Here is an 11,511-nt window from a genome sequence, read left to right as displayed (position 1 = left end):
CTTCCCTTGCCTTGCTTAGTATTGGTTTATGTCTTATTGTAGCTATAAATGGCGAAGACATCTGAGTGAATCTTCCCTTTGAAGCTTGATTTTCTCATCTGCAGGTGCTCAAAGTTTCATCTCCCCGCCCAGCGACATGCCCATTTAGGTTCATTTACGATTCTAAATTGGCTCGGCGTTTGAGATGTGAGAGTGCGTGGTCCTCTGACTCTGTGGTGGTCCCGCGATGGATTGGACACCTGTGCTCGTCTATTGCTAATGAAAGCATGCCTATGCATTGATCAGTCTCCCATGCAAAATGTGTTCGAAAATAGAGCAGAACAACGTGGACACTTGTGCAGAGGAGAAACTTTGGAGGGAAATTTGCAGGGTGACTGACACGAGATCCGCGGAATATTTGACGTATGTGTGGAGAGCTGTGGTGCCGCTGACAGAAATGGTATTGGGACCCAGCCATGAGCGTATCAGCAAAGCCAAAATTGACTCACTCCCATAGATGTTGCGACCATGAGTTGCCTTTTCATTGTTGATCAAATAAATCCAGACTCTGACTCACCGCTACGTCACAGATGTAGACGTGGGGAGATAGAAACCTCTCCACTCAGAAAACAAGATTCTCTGCTTTAAAGGAGCCTTTTTTTTATCAAATTTCGTGATGTTTTTTATTTAGTTATTTTTTTGTTGTTATTTGTTTTTGATTGTTTGGGTTTCTGGATTCTAGGAAAGCTTTTATTAAAGAACATAGTGTCAATGCCCAACCGATGCTCCATCCCGGTGCTATTAAAGCACGCTTCTTTGATTTGTCAATGGACCTCTCTGTGACTCCAAGAAAGGCAGCAGAGAATAAACATTACAGAGTTTAGATTGTCAAAGTGTCAAAATGTTTTAACTCCTTGCTCCGTTGTGAAATGAATCATTTTTAAATCCATGCTAATTCTAATTTAAAAAATGAAAGCATCTCTTACTTAATCATTTGTTTTTGTGGGATTATTTGCTCTTCCAAATACAGCATTTTTCTCCGTTCTGCACTGAGACTTTTAACACAACTGCATCAAGTTGTGTCATTGAGCTGGCAGCATAGAGCGAAAGAGCGATTGCTCAACTAAAGAACTACATTTCAACGTTGCAGCATAAGTTAAAGTTGTGGCAGGCAGGTATTTTGTCACGGTGGTCTGTTTCAACATTTAGTAATTTTTCCCCCTCTTCTCCACCTCTTAAAGCCTGAAAAATAACCATGTTGATATACCAACACTGGTATATCCTTGCACTCAATGTATATTTTGTAGAAGAAGGAATGTTAGCCTGATGAAAACGAATAAAAGCTGCAGATTTAACGATTTTCAAAAAGAAATGCAGCATTCATTTCAGTAACTCGACAACTCAGTAAACTATATAACTAAGGGAAACACAAATAGAATAATCAGACAGATGCAACCAACTATTGAGTGCATGTACTGTACAGTATAAGGACATATTGCTTAGGAAACTGACATTTCTATGTTATAAATCCTTTTTTTATAGTGGCCCAATGTGATATTTTAATCTTTTTCAGAAACACAGTGTTTAGTTTGCTGTATGCCATAATCATCCAAGTTAACAGGAAGAAATACATGAAATAGATCACTATGTGTGAAATTAATCTATATCATATCTGAGTCCCACGTGTATTTCGGTTTACTGCGATGCGCCTCTCGACATAAACGGGGGGGGACCAGGTAAAGACGCCGTCCTCTTTCTGATTCCTGGGAGATGCCATCTTTAATTACCCGTCTTGGTCTGGGAACATAAAGGCGCTGACAGCGAAGGCATCTACGCTTCCTGCAAGTTCTCCGTTAAAAAAAAACAAAAAAAAAATAATGAACCAGCAGCTGCTCGTGTCCTCCTGCCGCTATAGAGAGTGTTTTAACTTACTGCACCTCCATGTGCAGGGAGCAGAGCAGCAGATGAACATCCTGGCAGAGAGGGTTATATATACAGCACAAATGATGACCTCTGCCCTCCCTGGAAGAGACTGCTGATTCCAGATGCATCAGAAGAGTGACAAATACACTGAAACGCACTTCCCACCCAGCCCGTCATCGGTTCAGACGGATGGCCTTGGGCAAGCGTACAGGTCGATGAAAGCCATTACCTCCTGGATGGGAAATAGATTTTACTCCTGGGCCATCAGATCCCTCAACTGTGACAAGTAAAAAAATAAAATAAAAAATGAATGCTGACTGCCCTTTATTGGGGCAAATGTTTAATGTACAGCATTAACTTCTGAGCAGTGCAATATTTGTCTGCTGCTTTTCTCATCATTGCTTGCCACCTGCTACTGCCAGATTCACTGATCCTGCTTATATTATGTCTCTCTTATCTGTTTTATCGATCTTAATTATTTCAATTTTTCTTTTATCTCGTCGTACTTAAGTATCGTCTGTATATTGATGCTTAACGGGAGTTGCATCTGTGATTTTATTACGTGTCAAATAAGCTATCCGGTCTCTCCATTCCAAACAGTTTGCCTCAGAAAGATCGGATGTAATTTTTCGCTTTTACTTGAAGCACATTTAGAAAAAATTAAATATTGTTAATAAATCAAAACTTTAAGTATAGCAGGTGGGAAATAGTGACGTTTGTAAATATGTTCTACACGACTCCTCTCCTTACGAGCGCGGCTTGTTTCTCACCCAGCGGCTCTGCGGCTTCCATATGTGAGAAAAGTCAGGACATGAGATTTATGAGGCGGCGCTGCGGGACACTGAGAGTAAGTCAATACTGAGTTATGATGATGCCATAGAGAGCCCGGATAAGTGCTGTAAACACATGACAGGCGTGATATTGTGAACAAACAAAAAAAAAGAGGATCTAAAGCACTCGTTGTACATTGGAACCGCCTTTGGTTATCTTTGAGCAGTCCCTGTACTTTTACACTCCCTCTCTTATTCACACTGCCAGTAGTCTGTGTTAATAAATCACCTAACAATCTGTGCTACCACTTTATAAAGAGGCTGTGGCGGAGATACGGGGATCACAGAAGAGACGCTTCTCTAAACTATAAGGGGCATCGTCAGGAATCAGCTGAAAATGCGGGTACTCGCCGTTATCGTTGTTTTGGGGCTGTGTGCATGGAGGGGAGCCCTGAGTGTGCAGGTCAAGGTATGTCAAAGTGTAGATTTACTTTTGTATACGGTTATTATTTTCATTCCACTTTACAGTCACGGGTGTTATTTTAGGTCACCCTGCTGCCAATCTTGCTAAAGCAGCCCTCTGGTCTTTTAGTAAAATTTGAAAACAAATGGGTATTGATCAAAGAAAACTTGCAAAGAATATTTTTTCTTACCCGTCTGCATGTGAAAGGTTTGGGTTGCGTAACACTTTTATTACGCCAGCAACCGTTTCTCGTACTTTCCTCTGCAGGTCGGGGACAGGAGTTTCCCCCTGGAGGCGGTGAACCATCTGAAGGAGCTGATGGAGCTGGAGACCAGCCTTAACCCTCACCTCGCAGAGACGAGCACAGCAGCAGTTTGTGCTCACCCTCTCCTGCCTCAAGTCTTTCGCCCGGTGTGCCAAGGGAAGGGCGCCGGAATTGTTTTCGCCAGACTAGGTAAGGACTGGATGTTGGGGTTTTGTGAGGAACGTGTTTATGTATTTTATCAGAAAATGTTTTTTTTTTTCCCCTTAGCTGTGTGTACGGTAATGTATTTTGTGACCTCTATATAAATGCAAAAATAATAATAATAATACATTGCCTCTAGCCACAGGCCATGTAATTCTGGCTGCAAAATGGAAAAATAGATATTTAATCACTAGTTTGCTTTTTTGTACATGCTCAGAAAGCCTTACTATATGTTTACATCTTATTACACCATGTTCTCCTCCAAAAACCAGTGTAAGAATCAATGGAATGTTATCACTTTCATTAAAAAATGGATGAAAACCACATTCACTTGCCTCTAAAATTCATGTAAAGGACCAAGGAAATTCATTCTCATGGAAAATGTTTATTCAATATTATAACAAATCACTGGAAGGTCTTTCTATGTACATAAGTTGTGCATAACATAAATATTGGATGCATTTGTTTCAATTTGAACAGGTAAAGGGTTAGAAAGAGCCCCTCCTTTTCAAGTATCTTTTCGTATCATAGCCTAAACAAAATGACCGGATCTTTGCCAAGCTCTAAAACTGTCTGAATCAAACCTTGAATAAGCAACAGCTCCCACACCATCATTGCATCTTAGAGAGAAACTGAGCCAAAGTGGAAAGTTTTATTGTGATCTAATTAAAGGCTTGCTCCTTACATAGTGTTTAAGGGAAAATTTAAGGGAAGGTAGTAGCCAGGCGCTGCTAATCGAATTAACTTTAGATTTCCTGATGATCAAGCAAGCTGACCAGCTCATTAGAAACCAGGTGAAGTTTATGGTTTTGGCGAATACCTGTTAGCACAATGCCTTAATGGAAATAAATCACCATGGGGAGAATCTTGTTGCTGCCTGTTAATCTAGAAAGGGCTGTACAACCATTTAAAAGAAGGACGTTCACCACTTATAATGACAAGGAATGTTAACAAATAAAAAAAAAACATTTAGGGCATTTTGCAATCCTCCTAGGAGTGGAGATTCATCTGAATAATCCAAGTTGCACAAAGCAATGCTGAGGGAAGCTGAAGAAACCCCAGAGCTCCACGTCAGACCTCACTGACCATGTTAAATGTTAGGGTAAACTGCAAAGTTTATGAGAGTATAACAAGAAAAAGACAAAATAAGTATGGCTTGTTTGGAAGGGTGGCATCTTCACTCTGAGAAGAATATTATTATTTTATTATTTCAGCATAAGGCAACAAAAAGGCATCTGACTGAAGTTCAAGACCTCTGGAGCCTTGTCCACTGGACACATGAGACCAAAGTGGAGGTTTTTGGTCATAATTGCTGTGGTCATGTTTGGTGAAAACCAAATAAACATCAATGTAAACACCACATTTCTACCAAATTATGATTTTGGCTTGATTTGCAACTTCAGAAGCTGTGGACTCTGCAGCCATGTACACTGAAGTTCCCTTAAGTCATATGAGAGGCCTCCTTTTCAGTAGCTTTAACTTTGCTGAAACTGGGTCACGCAACGGGAGACAGAACCCAAACTACTGTGGGAGATTTACAACAGATCGGCTCAATCAAAATAAATAATAGAGTCAAAGTCCAAACCTCACCCACAATGGATTTTATTAGTGTTATGTCCTGCATAAATTAATACCAACAAACCTCAATAAACTGAAGCAATATGGTAAAAAAAAAAAAAGAATTGTGGCCAAATTCTTTCACAAATATCTGAGAAACTGCTGAAATCATACTGAATATTATCACTTTCAATCATTGTGCGAAGGGTATACTTTATTTTTTCACAGCCAAGTTTTTTTTTCTTTTCTTCTTCATCTTTGTCTGATGAATAAAAGTGTTTTGGAATTTCTTGTGTGCATTTATACTCTGCACAAAGATTTATACAATACAGAACCCTCTGAAAGGCTGAATTGTTTGTTTTATGTCCATCAAACCTTAGACTTTAAAGAGGTTCGCCCTTTCCTTATACTTTGCATAACTCCTTTTTTTTCTGTTAGATGTGATAGTTTGGGAGAGGGGAGGATTATACCAAACCAACTTCCTCCATATCCACCAGGCAATCTTCTGTTTCAGTTTGATATCAATGGAATAAATAACCGTCCTTCCTGACTTTCAGAATATCTAATGCCAACTGGCCTTCTCAAACACCTGAGCTCTTATTTTTCAGTCAGCGCCAGTGTCTGTTTCTGACTTCTGAGGCATTAATGCAGGAAAGTGCTTCTTCCCAGAGTTATAGCTTAACCTTTAGTTTTTATCACTGAGGCTCACACTCTCCTTGAGAGTTCAGCCCAGAGATTGACCCCAGGCACACGCTTCAGCTTTGTTTACTCAAATGGATTCCTAGATTTCACAGTTTACACAATGTATTATCCACAGCTCCTGCACTATAAAGTACCTCTGGAATTACAATGCCAGACAAGTGGCTTACAGAAACTGAGCAAATAACCTTTGGGGCTCTTTGAACCTCGTCAAACAGCGTAATTGTGGGCTGGACTGAAAGAGAAACGGATCCCATCATAACTATAGCCGGAATTTCATTAAGCTGAAAAGTTGCTCTGTGAGTAATAGAAGGCCGTATTTCAAGGTAGGATGGTTATTTATCTGCTCTTTGTTTTTTGGTCTTTCCAGTGCACATCGTCATGTCATCAGATCCCTGTGAGATATGTGCCAACCCGTCCTGCTTTGGGTGTCTGGACTGAAAGGGAAGATCTGCTAGAGATGCTCATAACACATCGACTGAGAGCCTCAAGGGGGACTCACCTACAATAGCTTCTTTTTCCACATCTCTATGTTTCAGGCATCCATGGACATAACAAAACTGCATCCTGTCACCCGGCAACAAGCCCAGACGCAGCCGTGGCTCAGCGGTTAACAGAATGGATTTTGGATAGCAGTTACATTTAAAAATGACAAATCGTGTCATTTTATATTTTAGTTCTTGTTAATGGCCCATTAACACTTCGGATTTTGTTTTAGAAATGATCACATCACTCTGATGTGACATTAGAATTCAATCTGGTGGGAAGCCAATAATGTAGCTGCATATCAATATGTGACATAAATTCTGTATGTCTGTTGTACACTCAATTCTTTTTAACCGTAGCTTCCAGTCACTCGTCTATCCTGTAGACAGCCTTAATTTAGTTTTATTTAAAGCTGGTCTCCTGCCTGCGTCTTCTCTAAATTACAGCCACTCATCTATAAACTGCACAGCCAAATGAGTCTAATGGATCAGCTAATGGATGGATCAAATGAAAGAGATGAACCCTGACAATTACAGTAAAAACAGTGGTGACTCATGCATGTTTGTTCCAGTTTGTCCCTAAAACATGGGCATTATAAAATGATTCGGATGAAGATTGTTAATTGTTTTTTTGTTGTTGCAGTTCTTTTCCATATAATGCCCATATGCCATTCAAAGCATTGCTTTCAACTGTCATTGTGTGAGTGAAATGTTTATACCTTTGCAAAATAAATGCAACTAATCTGTATTAAAGTAAATCGGAATCAACTGAAACATCATCCATCCATCTGTTCATCCATTCAATGTGCTTCCCTTAGATAGATAGATAGATAGATAGATAGATAGATAGATAGATAGATAGATAGATAGATAGATAGATAGATAGATAGATAGATAGATAGATAGATAGATAGATAGATAGATAGATAGACCATCATAACCATAAGTCAGGGAACACAGATCAGTCGTTGAACCGAGAGGTTGTACTGAAATCTAAGATATATATTAAATTTAAATATTTAATTTTTCTTACTTTTTTATTCTTTTGTATTTTTTCGGGCCTCGTGTTTCTTTTTGTATATCTATGTATTTGCGTAAAAATTGCATATTTTAAAATTAAATACAGAAATACGTATATATATAATATATATATATAGAGAGAGAGAGAGAGAGAGAGAGAGAGAGAGAGAGAGAGAGAGAGAGAGAGAGAGAGAGAGAGAGAGAGAGAGAGAGAGAGAGAGAGAGAGAGAGAGAGAGAGAGAGAGAGAGAGAGAGAGAGAGAGAGAGAGAGAGAGAGAGAGAGAAGGTATATATCAATATATGGAGATGTATTTAAAGTACGGGCTGTAGGAGAATTTAAATCCTAAGCAGACATTTTTTTTGTTGTTGTTTATTTATTTACATAACCGAGGGAGGAAGTAGAGAACCTTTAGTCCTCTTGTATTAGTTTCATCTTTGGATTCTTGCCGGTGCTGGACAACTGTCGCCCTCTCGCGTTCATTTACAGACCTTACAACCAAGCAAAGAAGAGCAAAGGTTTTACCGGGCATACCCGTTTAAAGACAACAAGTGAAGTGTTGGACTTCGGCTGAAGAACGCGTATAAGTCGTAATGTAAAGAAGAACAATAACGTATAACAATTTATGTTTAATGAACATCTCCAACCCGTTAAAACCATACTGGAGCCGAGTGGAAACGTCAAACAGTACTCGCTCCAAAAGAAACGTCAATCTCAAAACTGGACAAAAGACGTCATACGCTGCCGTCTACGTCACACCAATTCCCCTTGTTCTTCCCGTCGCTCTCGTGGCTCGTTGGTCTAGGGGTATGATTCTCGCTTAGGGTGCGAGAGGTCCCGGGTTCAAATCCCGGACGAGCCCAGTTTTACTACGATTTAAGTGTGTTTTTAGTCAACTCGTGCATTTTTTGATGTTACAATAATGTACTTAGTTGCAGCCAGGAGTTTGTGAAATTAGTTATTTGCAACTATCACCGAATAACGCTGCTGTGACAGTGTTGTGGATTTCGACTTAATGTTTTAAGTTCACTTAAAATAGTTAAACGAGACATAAAATGCAATTGAAAACCTGTGTAAAAAGACATAAGAGCAGCATTAGTTGAAAAAATGACGAACATCAACTTAATTACACGCAAGCTTTTTTTGATAAATGCTTGTTGGTGCTGTTTAAGTGTTAGATAGTTCCTATTTGTAAGCGCAACAGTAAATAAAGTGATAATCATTGGTTTGTCTGCAGGAATGTAATAATTAGTTTCTTTCGACTCTCGTGGCTTAAGTGTGTTTGTGCCGACTTATACCCACCAGAGGGCACCCTTCACTAAACTATCTTTTGCGCATATTGATTACTTCATTTAGACTAACGCTGGCCAAAAATCCACAGCCATCCACGGTTAAAATCTGACTGAGTAAATTCTGTATATCACTGTTATTGGAAAGCAGAACAGTCATAACCACTTTCTGAACCGTGTAAACCCACTTTGGTTTTATGCACATCAACATTGTGGGGAGAATGAAAAGGCATGAAATATATTTAAATAATTTATACTATTTTATCCGTTTTTTATTTTACTTTGTCTTAGCTTTGAACAGAACAATTAAGATTCAGACAATTACCTGTTGAATGGACCAGAACATCTTTATTAGAAACTACTTAGATGTTACTTTTTTGCATCACAGGATGGTTTTCTCTTTATTTTTAAATGTCATACATTAGTACAGTGAATATTAACGTTACATTTTGTTTCTCATGGTACAAGCTTCTGCTATTGAAAGAGATCTTACAACTTCAAAAGCACAGAGTGTTTGTAAGATTGCTCCTAAACACGGTGTTCTTGCGAAGTTCACGATGACCTTTGGTTTCCTGTCTCGGCGAGCCATGAGACGGGAGTGAGTTTGCTCGGTACATGTTCTCCTGAGAAAAGACCTCTTTCATTTTCACAGCTTGTTTTACATAGAATTAGAAACGCTTCTTATCCTGTTTAGAGTTGTTTATGGAGCTTATTCCAGTTTACACAGACAGAGCGGCCCATGTTTGTTTTCTAACAACATGGCCAAAAAACACAAAGAAAGAAAAACAGCATTGCATTCTTAAGTTAAATTTATAGTTCAAATGACTTTAGGGTTTCGTGTCTTTTAAGGGGTTTTTGCAAAAGCCAAAACAGCGAAGCGCTTTTCGACTCCATGGGGACACAATGGGACCAATCGCCCAAATATGGAAAACGTGGAACTGTTAAAACCTTTCTGGGTGAAAAACTACTTCAAAAGAGCAGCTCATTCAGGAAGTCATAAAAAACAAACAGGATAAGCATCTAAACCACTGAAAGCATTACCTGCCTCAGGTAAGGTCATAGGTCATAGTTTAACAATCAGAAAGAATTAGTACCACCCATGGGAGAATTCCACCACAAAACCATTGCTGACCAAACCAGATTTTGTGAAAACATGTTGACAATCCAGGATTTTTCTTCTATGAACTGACAAGACAAAAGTGGAACTTTTTAGTAGGTGTGTATCCTTTTGTATGATGTGTTCAACTAAAACGGGATTTCAACAAAACGGTTGTTTTAGGACCCGGATAACTTGCATAATTGGTGGAACCATTAATTGCTCCGTCTCGGAAAATCCGATGGAAGAGCAGTCAGCCATCAGTTTGTGATCTAAAGCTCAATGATGCAAACCACACCAGGATACAATAGTCAAAAAACAGTGAAGGTTTGTAGTGGCCTAGTCAAAGTTCAGTCTCCTACATCAGAGAACCAAAAATATGTCTGATCAGGTATGTGTCATATCTGTTTTGTTTTTATGGCAGTCAGAGCTCAGACCGCCTTAACCTAAACTGAGTCATGTGACCTAGAGCGCCTAGGTCACATGACCCATTCAGCGACGGATCTCTAGTTACATAGGCGAGTTTTTGAGAAGGGCAGTACGCATGGAGTATCGATACGCCCCAATCGCTGCACACTGACCTGAAAAATCATCTAATACTATGTCAAACTAAGCTAATACGTGGGTCAAACCTTACACGGTGCTGCTTTAATAAATTAAATATGTTAATAATCTAAAATCATTTGAAACCTGCTTCTTGTATTGACTCAAATTTAAGAGGGACAAAATACCAAAAACAGAAGAAGTGTCTTGAGTACTTTTTTGTTATATTCTGGGTTCTGTTCTGATTTATGTTTGTTATTTTGCTCTCCTGCCTAAGGTTCTCTTGCTTGGAGTTTTGTATTGTCTAGGTTCTTGTTTACTCTTAGTTTATCCTGTTTTGTCATCAGTTTTAGTCTTAGCTTTATCTTATGTTTTAGGTTTGTACTTCGGGGTTGTTGTTTTTTTTTTATCAAGTCTGGTGTAGTTTGTTTCTGTCCAGCTTTTTAGGTTTGGTTTCTGATCTGTTCTTGTTTTGAGCCTCAGCACTGATGTCTGGTCTAATTACTTACTCTGCACTCCTGCCTAACTCCACCACTGCTGCAATCACCTCTTACCGCTTTCACCTGCCTCCACCTCCATATAAACTGTTGGGACCAGACATCAGTGCCAGGTCGTCTTGTTGAGTTCAGTTTGTTTTCCCTTTTGGATTTTTGACCCTCTTGTTTCCAGAAACCTGAGCCTTCCTGTTCTGCCTGTCTGTCTGTTCCTGTTTTTACCTGCCCTGCTAAGTCCGTTTATTTTTGTTGTCGTCTTTTGGTTGTGGGGTCTTTTTGGTTTTTGCCCCAATCTTTGATTTTGTAAATAAAGAACCTGATCTGAACCTCTGCTGGTCTGGCTAAGTTCTGGGTCCCATGCCTCTGATCATTACACTTTTTAACCACGCTGTATACTGTTTAGGCTGCATTATAAATTTATAACCAGCCACGTCTGTGAAATGATTCAGCAAAAGGTGAGCTATAGTCCCCTTGATTTCTCTCTAAATAACAAATATAGAAAACAAATTGCACAAATCATCCTTCACTTTATGAGTCTTAAATGTCAGTTTAGGTGTGGCGACACCGGGGGCTATTACTCATTTAAAAGACCTGTATGACAGCGCTACATTCTGCCAATTATTTTCACGTTACATTAGATGAGGAAGTATACATTCATAAAGAGCGTTAGGTATCCAGTTGCTGACTTTGTCATTTATTGGAAATAACCACTATCTAAATCCTGTCATA

At 39.2% G+C, this 11,511-nt stretch overlaps 1 protein-coding gene and 1 non-coding gene across 2 annotated transcripts; both read left to right on the top strand.

The window, feature by feature from the left end:
- The first annotated feature begins 2,989 nt into the window (after positions 1-2,989).
- LOC105939507 (guanylin) lies at positions 2,990-7,121 on the top strand. The gene is made up of 3 exons (XM_012881716.3): positions 2,990-3,141; positions 3,403-3,589; positions 6,228-7,121. The coding sequence occupies exons 1-3, from the start codon at positions 3,070-3,072 to the stop codon at positions 6,296-6,298; spliced, it is 330 nt and encodes a 109-aa protein (XP_012737170.1). The 5' UTR covers positions 2,990-3,069; the 3' UTR covers positions 6,299-7,121.
- Positions 7,122-8,150: 1,029 nt separating this feature from the next.
- Positions 8,151-8,222, top strand: trnap-agg. Its single transcript has one exon. It is a non-coding gene; the product is annotated as a tRNA-Pro (tRNA).
- Positions 8,223-11,511: the final 3,289 nt, after the last annotated feature.

Source organism: Fundulus heteroclitus, chromosome 20 (assembly GCF_011125445.2).
Source record: "Fundulus heteroclitus isolate FHET01 chromosome 20, MU-UCD_Fhet_4.1, whole genome shotgun sequence".
In the NCBI taxonomy this organism is placed as follows: domain Eukaryota; kingdom Metazoa; phylum Chordata; class Actinopteri; order Cyprinodontiformes; family Fundulidae; genus Fundulus; species Fundulus heteroclitus.
Note: the sequence above shows the minus strand (reverse complement) of the source record. Positions and strands in the feature narration are given on the sequence as shown.